General features: G+C 50.9%; 2 protein-coding genes across 6 annotated transcripts in view; both read left to right on the top strand.

Annotated features, from left to right (window-relative positions):
* The window catches only part of AXL (AXL receptor tyrosine kinase), a 26,680-nt gene extending 21,619 nt beyond the window's left edge, over positions 1–5,061 (top strand). For both annotated transcript variants that reach the window (XM_029925746.1, XM_029925747.1), the window contains 3 exons: positions 1,638–1,797; positions 2,292–2,428; positions 3,202–5,061. In XM_029925746.1, coding sequence (XP_029781606.1) covers positions 1,638–1,797; positions 2,292–2,428; positions 3,202–3,547 — 643 coding nt within the window. In that variant the 3' untranslated portion in view covers positions 3,548–5,061. The remainder of the gene's footprint in view (positions 1–1,637; positions 1,798–2,291; positions 2,429–3,201) is intronic.
* Positions 5,062–7,305: 2,244 nt separating this feature from the next.
* Positions 7,306–15,303, top strand: part of HNRNPUL1 (heterogeneous nuclear ribonucleoprotein U like 1) — a 35,143-nt gene continuing 27,145 nt past the window's right edge. For 2 of the 4 annotated variants that reach the window (XM_029924149.1, XM_029924150.1), the window contains exons 1-3: positions 7,307–7,752; positions 11,300–11,422; positions 13,928–14,081. In XM_029924149.1, coding sequence (XP_029780009.1) covers positions 7,458–7,752; positions 11,300–11,422; positions 13,928–14,081 — 572 coding nt within the window. In that variant the 5' untranslated portion in view covers positions 7,307–7,457. Of the gene's footprint in view, positions 7,753–11,299; positions 11,423–13,927; positions 14,082–15,303 lie in introns of all 4 variants that reach the window. The other 2 variants (XM_029924151.1, XM_029924152.1) reach the window with 2 other exon arrangements.

The raw sequence follows: 15,303 nt of genomic DNA on the forward strand, positions 1-15,303 counted from the left end.
TTCCAAAAGAACATTTCTTTTTTATTTTGAAAAAATCCAACCCACAGAAAAGTTGGAAGAATTGTACGTTGGACCCCCACATACCCTCCTTATTGAGATTCTTCTCTCTTCTCTATCTTTCTTTCCTCAACCATTTTTAAAAGTGAGTTGCCAGATGGTGACATCAGACCCCTACATCTTTTGTAGGTATCTCCTAAGAATGAGGGCTTATTACAGTTCTTTTGTCACATCTAAGATTATCAGTAATTCTGTAACATAACCTCACATCCAATCCATATTTAAATTCTGGTTGTCCTCTGAAATGTCTTTTAGGGCTGTTTTTTTGTTTTGTTTTGTTTTTACCACAAATCAGAATCTATTCAGAGTCCCCCCTCCCCCACCGCATGTGCTGTTATGTCCCTTTGGGTCTTTTAAAATTAGACTAGCCTCCCTTCCACCTTTTTCTATTTTTACATCATATTATTTTGGAAGAGACCAGGCCACTTGTCTTGTAGGATGTGACATGGAGGTGTCTATTTCCTTGTGGTGGCATTTGTCTTGTTCCTCTGTTCCCTATATTTCCTGTTAACTAGGGAGTGTATGCAAAGTTTCAACAGACTCAGCCAAAATGGAAATTCCCTTCTTTTTAAAAAAAAAAATTTTTAATGTTTATTTTGAGGAGGGGGGGACAAGCAGGGGAGGGGCAGAGAGAGGGAGACACAATCTGAAGCAGGATTCAGGCTCTGAGCTGTCAGCACAGAGCCTGACGCAGGGCTCAAACCCACAAACTGTGAGATCATGACCTGAGCTAAAGTCGGATGCTCAACCGAGTCATCCAGGTGCCCCTGGAAATTCCTTTCTATCTGCAACTTGGGGTGATCCTAGTCACGTCCTCCATGGAACAGTGACACTGGAAATCAGAGTAGACAACCCATTGTTATGCTCCTGCCCCTTTTTGTTAAGTTACAATATTGACGGGTGCCTGGCTAGGTCAGATTGTAGAGCATGTGACTCTTGGGAGGGGTGATTACAGGCAGGACTGGCAATGTGCTTCTTGCTTCCTCATACTTAGAAAAATCAACATATGTTGATATGCTAACACACACACGTTAGGTGTGTGGCCAAATGCATGTTGACATGTCTATAGACTCATGTAAACAACCACCACTGGATCAAGATAAAGAACATTTCTGGGCCCTGGCAGTCTTCCTCAAGCACTTAGCAGTCACCGCCCCCAGGGAAAACACCATCCTGTACTTCAGTCACCTGTTCTTAAATGTCACGTACGTGGCGTCACACGGTGTGTACTTCTTTGTGTCTGGTCTCTTTTGCTCAGTGTGATATTTTTTTATTTTAGCCCATGTCGCCTTGCATATTGGTTAGTTCCCTCTTTTTCTTTGCTCTGTGGTATTCCTTGTACAGATGATGTCCTGTGGTGTTCTGTTTCTTAATCTGGGTGCTGGTGACGCGGGTGTGTTTGTGGAACTTCATATGGAGGGAACAAAAAGCAACACGTTTCCCTTCGGTGTGGGGTTGACAGATCCACACCCCCAAAGAGGCCAGCCAGAGCAGGGTGTGGAAGGGTGTGTGAGCGTGAGGGCAGACTTCCTGGTGGAGGGGGGATGCCGTGACTCTGTTCCTCTCCCCAATCCTGGCAGGCTGAATGAGAACATGTCCGTGTGTGTGGCGGACTTTGGGCTCTCTAAGAAGATCTACAATGGGGACTACTACCGACAGGGACGCATCGCCAAGATGCCAGTCAAGTGGATCGCCATTGAGAGCCTGGCCGACCGGGTCTACACCAGCAAGAGTGATGTGGTATGTGCACCCCCGACAGGCATAGGGAACAGCAGCCAGTTCATGTCACAACGCAGCTGGGCTCACGGGGACGCCCGGGCTTCCTGGTACAGGGAACCTGACCGCGTGTGTTAGGCATGTCTGGGGGTGTGCTGGGTGTCTGAATGGTGGCGTGGGCATGGTGGCGACAGGCACAGGTCCACATGTGGATGGTGGCAGGTTCATACACGGGACGTGTGGACAGTTCAGGTTGGGAGAGGCAGCGGTAAGTATGTGTAAGTATGCACACCCACGGCGTTCAGGGCGACCCACAAGACTATGTGACTATGAAGTGTGTATGTGTGTGCAGGGATGAGATGAGCGTGTCTATACACGCACAAAAGGTACCGCTCAGTGTGTCCCCGTGCCAGAGTGTTTCTGTGAAGAGCTGTGATGCCTCCACATGGGTGTACCTGTGCATTGGGGTGTCTTTGTGCAGGAGAGATCCTCTAGCTCTCTCTCCTCTGCCCCTACAGTGGTCCTTTGGGGTGACGATGTGGGAGATTGCCACGCGGGGACAAACCCCATATCCAGGAGTGGAGAACAGCGAGATTTACGACTACCTGTGCCAGGGAAACCGCCTGAAGCAGCCTGTGGACTGTCTGGATGGACTGTGAGGATCCATCTCCCCACGGCCCTCATCTCATCCCAGATTTCACTCCAAAACACCCTGAGTACCCCACAGGGCCCCGACCCTCTAAAACCTGCACAGAATCCCTCAGACTTGAGGAACCCGCAGGCCTCCTCACCAGTGCCCCACAAGACCAGGGCTGGCTCACAGGGTGTAGATTAGCAAAAGGTGCCCTCTCCCCCGTTGCCTTTCTGTGTGGAATGCAGGCTGGATCAGGCCACCTCGGCCAGGCATCTGTGGGCAGTGAATAACTGCACCAGCTTACCTGGGGGCGCTGCCTCTGAGACCCCCATTCCCCCCAAATTCTAATTCACCCCAGACTCCTGAGCACCCGTACTTCCCCCAGGTGCTCCTCAACACCCCTCAGGACCCTCTGCCAGCCCTCCAGTTTGCCATATTGGGCTTCTGCAAACTCATGGGGCTCCTCCGGGATAGCCGCAGGATCCTTTAGGAAGTGCTTATGAAACTTACAGCACACAGAGAAAAGCAGAGCATTCATCCAGTGCTTTGAGGGCAAAGGCTGTTCTAGCAGACTCTCACTAGAACACCACCCGATACCCAGAGAGGATCCCCAAAGATCCTTTTCAGGTCCTAAGTATCCCAAGACTCCTCTCAGAAACTCTTGAGAGTTCCCAAATCCCCAGAGAAGCCCCCAAACTGCTGTGGCTCCTTCCAGTCCCATGAAATACCCCAAACTCCCAGAATGCCCTCCTGAACGCCTGCTCAGTCTCCCACCCCTCACTTTGTTGTCCTAGGTATGCCCTGATGTCCCGGTGCTGGGAGCTAAACCCCCGGGACCGGCCGAGCTTCTCAGAACTGCGGGAAGATCTGGAGAACACCCTGAAGGCCCTGCCCCCTGCCCAGGAGCCTGATGAGATCCTCTATGTCAACATGGATGAGGGTGGGGGGCATCCTGAACCACTTGGGGCTGCTGGAGGAGCTGACCCCCAGCCTGACCCTAAGGATTCTTGCAGTTGCCTCACTGCGGCTGAGGTCCATCCTGCTGGACGCTATGTCCTCTGTCCTTCTACAGCCCCCGGCCCCACCCTGCCCACGGACAGGAGCTCCCCAGCTCCCCCAGGGCAGGAGGATGGAGCCTGAGACAGTCCTCCCCCTGGGACTCCCTCTCAGGACGCAAGCTAGGCACTGCCACTGGGGGAGCCTCCCCTACCAACTATTTCTCCATTCCAGGCCTCACCCCCCAACTACAGCCTTCTCTTCCTACCTGTTCCATTTCCATCCCAGACAGATTCTCTCCATTTTTCCATGCCTTAGAGCCTCCATGTGTAAAAGGAAGGGGTTGTACTGCAATTCCTAAGGGCCGTCCCAGGTCTAACATTCCACGATTCTAGATTCTAAAGTTTAAAGGGTCTAGATTCAAAGGTTCTAGGTTTCAAAGATGCTATTAGTCTTTGGCTTTAAGGACCTAAAATCCCAAAGTCTCTAATTCTAAAGTGATAAGGCTCTAGACATGGAAATTGCAAGGTCTATATTCTAAGGCTCTGAGAGCCTATGGCTCTGGATTTTTCTGGTTCTAGGATTCTTCATAAAGCCCACAAGATTTTGGGTTCTAAGCTCTAAGATTCTAGTTCTAGGATCTGAGGTTCTATGATTCTAGATTTTATTTTTCTAGGGCTCTGAATTCTTAGGGTATAAGATTCTAGATTCTACAATTCTATACCTGGAAGTTCTAAGGCCTAATGTTCTAAAATCTGATGTTCTATCCCTCCGAAACTATAAATCCTCTGGCTTATCAGACTCTACATCATAAGGCTTCCAGATTTTATCTTCTCAAGTTCAAAGATTCTAATAATGGCTAATTACAAGTTTTAAGGCCTCATGATCCTTGAAACCCTTATTATGAGATTCTGGGTCCTAAAGATCTAAGGTTAAAATCTGAAATTCAAAAGTTCTAAGAGTCTAAAGAGGGAGGTTCAAAGGTCTAATGTTCTAAGATGTGATGTTCTAAGACTTAGTCTAAGAACCTAGATTCTCTGTGTCTAAGATTCTAGACCATATGCTTCAAGATTCTAGATTATTAAACTCTAAGATTCTAATGTTGTTCTGTTCTATGTTGCAAGGCACTCCAGAGTCTATTGGTCCAAGATTCTGGATCCTCAGCACTAAGGTATAAAACTTACAGTTAGTTGTGACTAGCTAGATACCAAAGTTCTAATCATTTCTAATGTTGGATACCTTTAGGTTATGATGCATTCCACCTTTCTAGGGTTTTAGTTAAGGGTCTAAGAATCCACAGTTCTAAATTTTAAAATCATAGGCACTGTAGTTCTAAGATTCAAAAGTTCAAAGATTCTAAAGGTGTACAGGTCTCAAATTCCAAGGTATGGTTGCAAGGTTCTAATCTTACAATATTATTCTGTCTGACCCTTCCTTTGTTAGGCACCTCTGCTTCTTCCTCCCCTCATGTGGGGGCATGCCTCCCCTCAAGACTGCAATGCATTAGGGATGCCTCTTTCCCCCAGGAGACAATATCCCTCCTTTTGGGCCATGCTGCCCCCCCCCCCCCCCGAGCCAATCCCTTAAGCCTCCTGTACAGAGGTGTGGACTCTGGCACTTCCAGAGGGGCTCAGATCACATAAAACTTTATAACCACACTTCTGTCTCCTCTTGTTTCCACTCAGCTGTCATGTGGCCCCTGTCCCTGGTCACTCAGTTTCCCATCAGTAAAAAAGAAGGGGTTGGTGGGGGTTAGGAGTTCTCCCTTGAGTAGAAATGAGCATACGCCAAAGAAATGCCAACTCTCCAAAACCCCTAGTGAGTAAGAGAGGAAGAGGTGCATGGATACTCCTGTCACACAGAGACACTCTTCTCCCCACCCCAAAGTAACAGACCCATTAGGACATCCTCAGGCATACCTAGCCACAAACAGACACAGATTCAGAAACGTAGAGTAACAGACACACAAAATTACACAGATACAAACATATTTACAAACATGGAACGCAGACACTGGGAATAGGAAGAAATTAGACTAACACAGATTACAGAGTAAATAAAATGGCACAAATACTCAGACCTAGAGTACACAACAGGTACTCACAGACTCAAATGTTCAGATTCACAGAGAAACACAGGCACAGAACACCTCCGATCACCGATCACCGCAGGGCATAAAGGGATTACTCCGAACACAAACCCACGTTCCTTGGATGTGTCGGGCAGTAGATTGAGAAACCCTTGGCAGCGCCCGGACGCCCCCCGGTGGCGGCTTCTGAGAACCCGAGGACAGTTCAATCCGGGCCACAAACTTTTTCAGAACAAATCATTGTGGGAAGCTGGGGGGAGAGAGGAAGTCGGACGTGGGCGAGGGGCGGGGTGTCTGGACTGGAACCTCCGGGCCCACGTGAGTGTCTGCCCCGTTTCTGAGTGGGTGCTGTGTGTCGAGATTGCCTTGTCAGCTTGTAGCGTAACCGTCCTGTGTCTTTATCATTTGATGCCGCCTGCCCGTGTGGACCTTACTGGCCACATTTACACTGGAGTTTGGTGTATTATCCCCTTAACGGATGTATCGGATCTGATTCACGGCCATTTGTTAATCCTGTGTTGTGTGTGCTTTTGTCTAAGTAGAGGTGGGGTGGTGGCTTGTGGTTTTTGTGGGCTTGCGGTATGGCTCGGTGGGCAGCGGGCGTTTGCATTGTGTAGCACGATTGTGTATTTTACAGAAGTTTGGTGTCTCTTGAGTTAGAGGCGACAGGTGGTCCAGCAGACATTGTGAAACTCTGGCGTTTGCATCTGTAGCGTGAGGCTGAACTACGGACCTGTGTGTTTGAGCTTGTCAGTACAGACGCCATACAGCCAAAACTACTGAACAGCGGCTTAGAGGATTTGGGGTGGAGACCGAGAACTTCTGGAGGTGGGGAAGACTCTATGGTCGCGTGCAGAGCGCCCATTCTACGTAAAATACCAACCATAGAGAAAGACTGCAGCGAATCTATGATCGTGGAAAAAAGGCGCCCCTTGAGATGAACTATAAAAGGGAAGAGGGTGCGATTTCCTTTACAACTTTTCTCCCGTTTTTAGTCTGGCCTCTATTTTCAAACCTCCGGTACTCTCTGAAGGCAAAAGGTTGCTTTTCATAAAGTCAATTGAGTTTCTTCCAGATTAAGGATAATGTATCTACTTTATCTCCTCGGCCTCCCTCTTCTGCGACATTTGTGAGGCCGTCCGCCGAAGAACAGCCAATCTGGTTAGCTTTTCCTAAAGCGATCCAAATGTACTAGCTTTGGTGAGATAAAACGATAGTTGCAATTGGTGGACAGATTGTTTTGAAACCGCCCTAACGACAAGGGGCAGGTCCTTCGTGAATTCATCTTTCCGGTTTCTTAAAGGCAAACGTGAAAGGAGGTGGGGGGAGGGAAGTTGGTCGGCTGATCCTCCATTTGATTGGTTCTAGTGCTTTTATCCGCTTGGACTCCTCTAGGGGCGGGAGATCTAGACCAATCAGGGTATGTGTTACAAGAGCCCCAGTTTGATGAAAGGACCGCGCAGGAAAGACCGGGAGTGTGTATGTCGGGGAGGGCGGGGTGGGAGGTTCATTCTGAGATCCCATCGCTGATTGGGCCAAGTCCTTACTCCCTTTTCTTCATTTGACCCTACGGGAGCGAGCGCGCGGGCGCCACCCAATCACAGCGTGCTCCGCCTCCCGCCTTTTCCCGCCCTCCGCCCCGGCGGCGGCAGCGACGTAGGCCAACGCTTCCTCCCTGGGTGCTCCAGAGCCCTTTCCTTGCCGTTCTTTTGAAAGCCGTGCTCTGATTGGCTGAGTCTCCCGGCCCGCGCCCGTTGCCTCCACGCGGTGGCCAATTGGCACCCGTGTTGCATTGCATGGGGCCACGGAGGAGGGGGAGGCGGCGGCGGCGGCCATTTTGAGCCGCCGCCGCCATTGGAGCGGCCCCCCCCCTTTCCCCCTTTGCCTCCTGACAGGAAAGGTTTAAGGGGGACAGAGCCCTGGGAGGCCGGGCCGGGCTCGGGGGCCGCCCCGGGGGCCCGGGCCATGGATGTGCGCCGTCTGAAGGTGAACGAACTTCGCGAGGAGCTGCAGCGCCGCGGCCTGGACACTCGCGGCCTCAAGGCCGAGCTTGCTGAGCGGCTGCAGGCGGCGCTGGAGGCCGAAGAGCCCGACGACGAGCGAGAGCTCGAGGCCGACGACGAACCGGGGCGACCCGGGCACAACAGCGAGGAGGTCGAGACCGAGGGGGGCTCCGAGCTGGAGGGGACCGCGCAGCCACCGCCGTCCGGGCTGCAGCCGCACCTGGAGCCTGGCGGCTACTCGGGGCCGGACGGACATTGTGAGAGTGCGCGGGGCGGGGGTCGGGGAGTCCGGACTCCGGGCCGAGGAAGGGCTTGTGGGACGCGGGAGTCCGGCGCCTGAGGCCGGGGAGATGGTCCGAGGAGTGGGGGTCCCGCGACCCGCCGCTGCAGAGGATCTAGGGCCAAGGGCCTCGGGACGACTGGAGGGTGGACCTTGGCATTCGGTGCAGGGGAGATACTGGAGTGGGGGCTCTCGGTTTCGAAGATGAGGAAGGTCCCGGGGGTGTAGAGGATTCCGGAGCCTAGGGCTCGGAGACCGGAAGCCGTGGTTCCTGGAGCCGAAGAGAGTCGGAAGAACAAGAGGTTTTCTAACCGGGGGCTGAGGAGGGTCTTGGAAATGACGATTTTAGGGTTTGGAGCTGGGTGGGCTTGGGGGCTGTGCTAGCCCAGCGTGTGGGCTGGACGTCGGGAGACGTGTTTTTAGGGCTGGGAGAGTTTTGAGAATAGAGGATCTTGGAGTTTGCTGCTGGGTGGGGTATGGGGAGTTCTCATATTTTGGTGCTGTGATGGGTTGGTGAGGTACAGGTGCTGGTGTCTGGCCAGGGGAAAATCTGATGGACTGGGTGTTCTGATATTTACCTAGTGAGAATTTAGGGGATGTGGGAGACTACCGTGTGATTGGACTATGGGGGACCCACATCTGTCCCAGGATGGCCTGGGGGACTCTGAGATCCAGGGCTGGAAGGCCAACCTTGAGGCAAGGCCAACTTGGGCATTTGGTACTAGGAAATCTGGAGACCTTCTGATTGGCTTCCTGAGGAGGTATAAGGACCCCACTCCCCCATCTCTGGAGGCAGGCAAGGGAGGGAAGGATGGTTGCTGGACAAGGAACCTAGAGATCTTGAGCTGGGTGGGTTCTGAGAACAGGCAATTCAGCGCCTACTGCCGAATCGTCTTGGATTAGCAGTATGGATTGTTCGAAGAACTGAAAAGTATCTGGGCGTGGGGTGGGGCAGATACCAAGTTGGTAGAGTTTGGGGTCGATGCAGTATCTGGGGGACAGATGAGCCTTGTGCCCAGTATAGGAGCGTATGTGTGGTCTAGCATATGTGGGAGAGGTGAAGGTACAGAATGGAAAGAGAAAGAAAACCTGTTGACTTGGGTAGAGGCCTCAGGATGGAGTGGGGCTAGTGTTTCTGAGACTGAGTGTCTCCACGAGAGGGCTCCTTGGTCCTCAGAAACAGTTATTTGTGTGCCCAGGGAATGAGGGGGAGGGTCTCAGGGTGTGGTATCTGCATGAGCCAAAAGGTATGGCTCAGAGCTAGAGGGGGTAGGGTAGATCTGTGATTATCCGCAGAGAGAAGACTGGAGTTACGGGAGGGATGAAATCTGGAGTTAGAAAAACGTGGTTTTCTGGCAGGACAGGGGAGTGGGCATTGGAGAAGTTAAGGAGTAAGTAGAAAGGATTCTGGCATCCAGCATTTGTTACCTCTTTTCTCTGAAAAGAGGAGGCCATGAGGTTCACCGAGTGAGAAGAGCAAGAGGGTGAGAGAAGAGACAAGAAATTGGGTTGGCATTGGGTACTTTTCTTGGTGAGAGGTGTGATGTCCTGCGGCAGGCGACCCGGGTATAGATTTGCAGTGGGGACAGCCGAGGGGTTGTCCCGGACCCACATGCCAGGAAGAATACTTCCCTTTGCAGAGATCAGTGCATGTCGAGGACAGGAGAGGCGCTGGCAGGAATGCCTAGGAGGAAGGGCCAGTGGCCAGAGGTGTCTCAGAAGAGGGACTGCTAGACTCTGGACAGACTTTGTTCCAGAGGTGCCTCCCCGACTTGGGCAAGTCAGTTCACCTCTGTGAGCCCTGGTTTTCTTGCGTGCACAACAGTGAGAGTAATATGCGCCCCCAGGATTGTTACGAATGAGGTCACATGTGTAGGAGGCTTAGCACTGGGCCTGCATATCATTAGAAGGCGGATGTTTTAGAGAGTGGACAAGAACCCCAGAATCATGGCTTATCCAGGTGAGCCTGCCGTGGTGGGCACAGTAGAGATTCTTGAAAAGAGAGATGTGAATATTTGTGGGAAGGAGAGCACTGTGCTTGGAGCCTGGAAGAAGCCAAATGGTTTAAAAGGCCCTCCCTGTGTTCCAGTTAAGGAGATCTTCTATTTCCTCCTTTTTCCTCCAACCCCCACAACAAAATCCTCGGAGCCCCTTTCATGCCCCACTGCAGCCCTTCCTCCAGGCTCTGGTAAACAGGGCCTTAGCAGACCACGTGATCTGTTCCTTTCCTCCCTTTGGGCTGCACCTGGTTTGTGCCCAGATGTATTTGTCCTCTGAGAAAGGATCCCATCAGTTAGCAAGTGGCAGAATAGTCTCTCCTTCCCTGTGGTTCTGCTGGTCCTGGCACACCCACCAGTAGGGCCCTGGAGGCACCTAGCAGAGCTTGCCCCTGGGGTAGAAAATCTGCTTGCTACTCATCTTGGGTTTCCAGACTTCTCTCTGGGTTTGGCTGCAAGGTTCTTCTTGGGTTTGCTACTCTAGTTCTAGGTTCACCTCTGAACTTTCAATGTTGTACCAATCCCAGGAATGTTTTCTATTCTCCTCAGTGAGCTCTCACCTGTGTATCCTTCAAGGTTACTGTGTATCCTGTCTGTTACTTTCCGGGTCCCTTGGTACTTCGTAAACCTGAACGCAATTAGAATTTGCTTTTTATGTTTAAGTGTTTGTTTAGCGTATGTTATATTAACAAACCCGAAGGCTTCAGTGGGGCAGGCTTATTCTTAGCTGTACTCAGGGTCTGGTATTAGTATGCACTCCACAGATAGTTAATAATATTCTTATTATAAGAATAAGCTTCTATTCTTAGTCTTATTCCGTTAGACACCTTCTCGAAGCCCTTCCTACCTAGCTCCAAATATTTCATGACTTATCCCTAATGAGTCTAAAGGCCACTATTATTATGACTCCCGATTTTCTTAACTGTTCTTTTTCCCCTCCCCGTTTCCCCGTCAACTCGGATGGTTACCCTTTATCTTTGCAGCTACTGTGGGGCGGACGAGATTCTTGAAGAGGGTTGGCTGTGCAGTGAGTTGGGCCGGGCAGCGGGCCGATTTGAGCTCTGAGCAGTTTTTAAGGTTTTACCTTGAAGCCAACTCCCTACTCATCATTCCACGTCAGAAGACAGCTAGACTGGTGGTTTTTAAACTGTGCTGCATGGAGTTCCAGGTGCCACTAGAGTTGTCGCAGCCTTTGAGTGGGGACTTGGCGAGTGAGGTCAAACTGGATACTTTCTCTGACCCTGCCATCTCCTCACTTTAACCAGAGCAGTTCTGCCTCAGTTGGTTTTGTTTGTTGGGATTCTGTACAACCCAGTTACAGACGCATCGCCAGTCATTTGAGGGACAAGAGGGCATGTCTTCAGGTAGTTGAGGCTGCTGACTGCCCAGATAGGTTTCCATCTGAAGGAGTTGTCACACCTTTTAGCCTTTAGCAGGCTGTCCCAGTGGGGATGACCTGGTGTAGCACCAAAAAGTCACCTCAGGTCCCAAGAAGCACCCTTCTAACTAGTCATTTTTTGTTTTAAGATGTCATGGACAATATTACCAGGCAAAACCAATTCTATGAAAGCCAGGTCATCAAGCAAGAGAACGAGTCTGGCTACGAGAGGAGACCGCTGGAAATGGAGCCGCCGCAGGCCTATCGCCCAGGTGGGAAAGCACTCGTCGTACGTCTCTTTGGAGGGGACAGAATATGTATGTGGCCCTTACCCTCTACCTAGAGCCTGTCTTCCCAGAGAGAGTTTGCATTTTCCTCTTGGGTGGTCCATTGGGCTCTGTCACTCCAGAAAGGTTCTTTCGAAGGAGAGAACTCAATCCTCCTCGGTGTCGAGAGGGGAATCTTCATGGTATCTGTTTTCAGATGTTTGTGTCCACACCCTGGAAAGTTTAGACTCAGAGGCCAGTACTTGAGTCTTATTTAAAATCTTAGAATGTAGAATCCAGCAGGACTTTTTTTTTTTTTAACGTTTATTTATTTTTGAGGGGGCGACAGAGAGTGAGAGAACGTGAGTTGGGGAGAGGCAGAGAAAGAGGGGGACAGCGGATCCAAAGGGAGCTCTGTGCTGACAGCAGAGAGCAGATGTAGGGCTCGAACTCACAAACCACGAGATCATGACCTGAGCTGAAGTTGGACGCTTAACCAGCTGAGCCACGCAGGCGCCCTTTCTAGCAAGGACTTTCTAAATCTAGTCCAGTAGTTTCCGTGATCTGAAGACTGTTGTTGCAGAAGATATCGTTAGGGACTTCCCAGGAAAGGGTTCCTTGGCCAGAACATACCTGGAAATGCAGCACGTGCTATACGACCTCTGGGAGCACTAAAGGCTCTGAGAAGTCCTGGACTGAAAACAAAACAAAACTTGTGTCACGTTGATTAAACCCAGGATTTCCCAAATACGTAAATAAATCTGTCTTTGCCGAACCAAGTGCCTTGTAGTGTCAGCTTGGGAACCACAGAGGCGGCATTCCCAACCAGTTGTGTCCTACCTTGTAGAAAGCTGGGTCCCACTGTTGAGTAATGATGGAGCCAGGACTGCCTCCCAGTCTTGTGTTCCTGTCACCATGTGATGGCGTCAGTGCCTCTACTTAATGAAGTTAATTCTATCTAATTCCATTCTGGTTCATCCAGAGTGAGATCCCCAGACATTTCTTGTGGGTGGCTCAGGATTTTACTTTTAATGTAGGTTAAACTGCAGATTTGTGTCAGTCTCTGAGACTTGTGGGATCATTTGGCCCAAGGAGAGTATTTTCTGTGCTGTTACCAACACACTTTTTTTAGTGTTTATATATTTTTTTTCTTTTTTCTTTTTTTTGTTTTTTGAGAGAAAGAGGGATTGCGAGCGGAGAAGGGGCAGAGAAAGAGGGAGAGACAGAGTCCCAAGCAGGCTCCACACTGTCAGTGTAGAGCCCGATGAAGGGCTGGAACTCGTGAACTGCAAGATCATGGCCTGAGCCGAAGCCAAGAGTCAGATGCTCACCCGGCTGAGCCGTCTAGGTGTCCCCAACAGACATTTATCGGCCTCCTGCCAGCCCGGCTCTGTGCCGGGAAGCACGGAGGCTCTCTTCAGATGGGTGAGCGCAGCCCCTGCCCTGGATGCCCAGGAGCTTCTCCGCATGCCACGGCAGGGAGTGCTCTAAGGTGGCCTCGGCTTGAGTGCCGAAACGAGGAGACGTGATGCCCGGTGCCAGGCGTAGATGCGGGTTCCACAGCTTGCTCTCTGTGGGTGCGTGGATTCTTGGTTCCGATTCTTGGCGTCTTCCTGAGACAGGGCCTTTCCCGTAGTTTGCAGCACGTCATGCCATCCTGACTCTGTTTGTGCTGTGACTTCATAAGGCCATCACACCTATAGGCTGGCTTAAGTGGAGACCCTCGTTTCCAGAGTGATTCTGGGCTTTGTGGAGGAATGACTAAAGTCAGCGGAGTTGGCTGTGGGGTCACAATGTCCTAGTGAATTGACCTTCCCGCCTCCCTTTCCAGACCTAGGAAGCATGTAAGAAATGAGGCGGAGGGATTCTCTGGGAAGAATAATTGGAGAATATTGGATTGTGGGATCTTAAAGTTTAAAGAGATCTTAGAAATTCTATTTATTTTTTCTAGAGAAGGAGTATGACTTAGGGAGAGGGGCAGAAGGAGAGAGAGAATCCTAAGCAGGCTCCATGCCCAGCACGTAGTCCAACGCAGCGCTTGATCCCACAATGCTGGGATCGTGACCTGAGCCGAAATCAAAAGTCGAACACTCACCTGACTGAGCCAACCAGGTTCCCCAATTGTAGAACTTTTCTGGGGCCTTTGGCAAAGTAGCCAAAGGCAGCCATTCACTTTTGGGTGGGCCTCAGAAGAGGCTGGTCTTTATTCAGTGCTGAATTTGCCCTCTCCCCCGTAAAGCCTGAGAGTTATCTGGCTGACATGTGTCACCCCATCCACTGCCAGTGCAGATGTGCCTGGCTGGCCATCCCCAACTTCCCTCTACCCGGGTCCTGTTCTCCAGTGTAGCCTTCTTGGCTCCCACGGCAGGCGTCCGTTGAACCCAGCAAGCTGCCTGTGCCTGGCCCTTCGTCAGTGTAGTCAGGATCCTGCCAACATCTGAGGTAAAGGAACCACAAAAGTGACAGCTAAGGAGTTTCCAAGTGTTTTGACCACAGGCTTTGTCCTGACAGAAGTGAAGACAGAGATGAAGCAAGAAGCACCCACCAGCTTCCTCCCGCCCGAAGCATCTCAACTCAAACCAGACAGACAACAATTCCAGAGTCGCAAGAGGCCTTATGAAGAAAACCGGGGACGGGGGTACTTCGAGCACCGAGAGGATAGAAGGTAAGTGTGGGAGGCGATAGTCCCCCTTCTTCCGGTATATCTCTGTGTCAGTAGCGTGGTGCCCACTGGGACCTTCGTGTTCACCAAGGGGCAGAGCTCCCTGCATTCCCTGCCAGATTCAGTTTTGCTAAACTTTTGCTCCTTCCCTCAGCCCCTCCCTTCTCATTACTACAGGGTAAAGTCCAAACTCTTCGCCTTTCACATATGAGATCCCAGCCGACCTTTTCAGTCCTTTGCCTCACTGTCCCTTCATCCTGCACAGTGTCCTATTCTTAATGGCTGCTCAGTATCCCTTGATGAAAAGATTTATTTCCTGACCCTTCTCCCAAACACACCCTTCCATTCATCTACTCATTTATCTATTGTCACACTCATGCTGCTTTCACAAGGTGCCTACCCTTGTGCTGGACACTGGGGACACAGAGATGATTTGTTTGGACAGTGGGTTTTGCCTTCTTTTGATCCCAACATAGGGCCTGAGACAGACACATAAGTAAGCCACAACCTAGTGGGACCAGTAGTCATGGTGTGAGTGTCTGGAGATCAGAGGAGGAAGTGTCCTCTCTGCCCTGGTTATTTTCCTTCCCTGACAAGCCTGCACTGTCCCTTTACCCCAGCCCTAATCCCCCCACCCCACCTTCAGTGAAGACTTCTGATCACAGAAACTAGGAATGACCATCCCTTCTCTATTTGTCTGGACTGGTCATCTGACACGTTTTATTTCCTAGCTGGTGGAGTCCATCCTCTCACTGGCTTGTGACTAAAACAGGGCCTGGGTCTCTTGGCTGCAACTAAAGGTAGGATGTGAAACTACCGCTTACAGGTTTTTTGCAATGCCTTCTACAGAGCAGAGGCCTAGGGTACTTGGCATCTGGGGAGCAGGGGAAGAATACCTGCTCTAATTCGAGGCTGGCGGGGAAAGCTTTCTCGGATGGACTTACTGTGTAATGAGGTCCTTCTTTGTACAAGGCTCTGTGGTAGTCCTAGACTGGCAGGCCCGGAAGGGTACTCCACCAGAGCGGGGAGCCTCCCAGATGGGCCTGGGGTACCTGATCGGGGCACATGGTGGACAAGGGTCCAGACTGTTCCAGGCAGGACCCTGGGCATTAGACCCCATCCTTATATGCTTCTCCTATATTCCTATAAGTTGGAAGCCAGTAGTATTTTAACATTAGTCCCTTTTTAGTGTTTTGTTAGGAGATGAGTCTTATTCATAATTTAG

This window comes from Suricata suricatta, chromosome 16, assembly GCF_006229205.1.
Source record: "Suricata suricatta isolate VVHF042 chromosome 16, meerkat_22Aug2017_6uvM2_HiC, whole genome shotgun sequence".
In the NCBI taxonomy this organism is placed as follows: Eukaryota; Metazoa; Chordata; class Mammalia; order Carnivora; family Herpestidae; genus Suricata; species Suricata suricatta.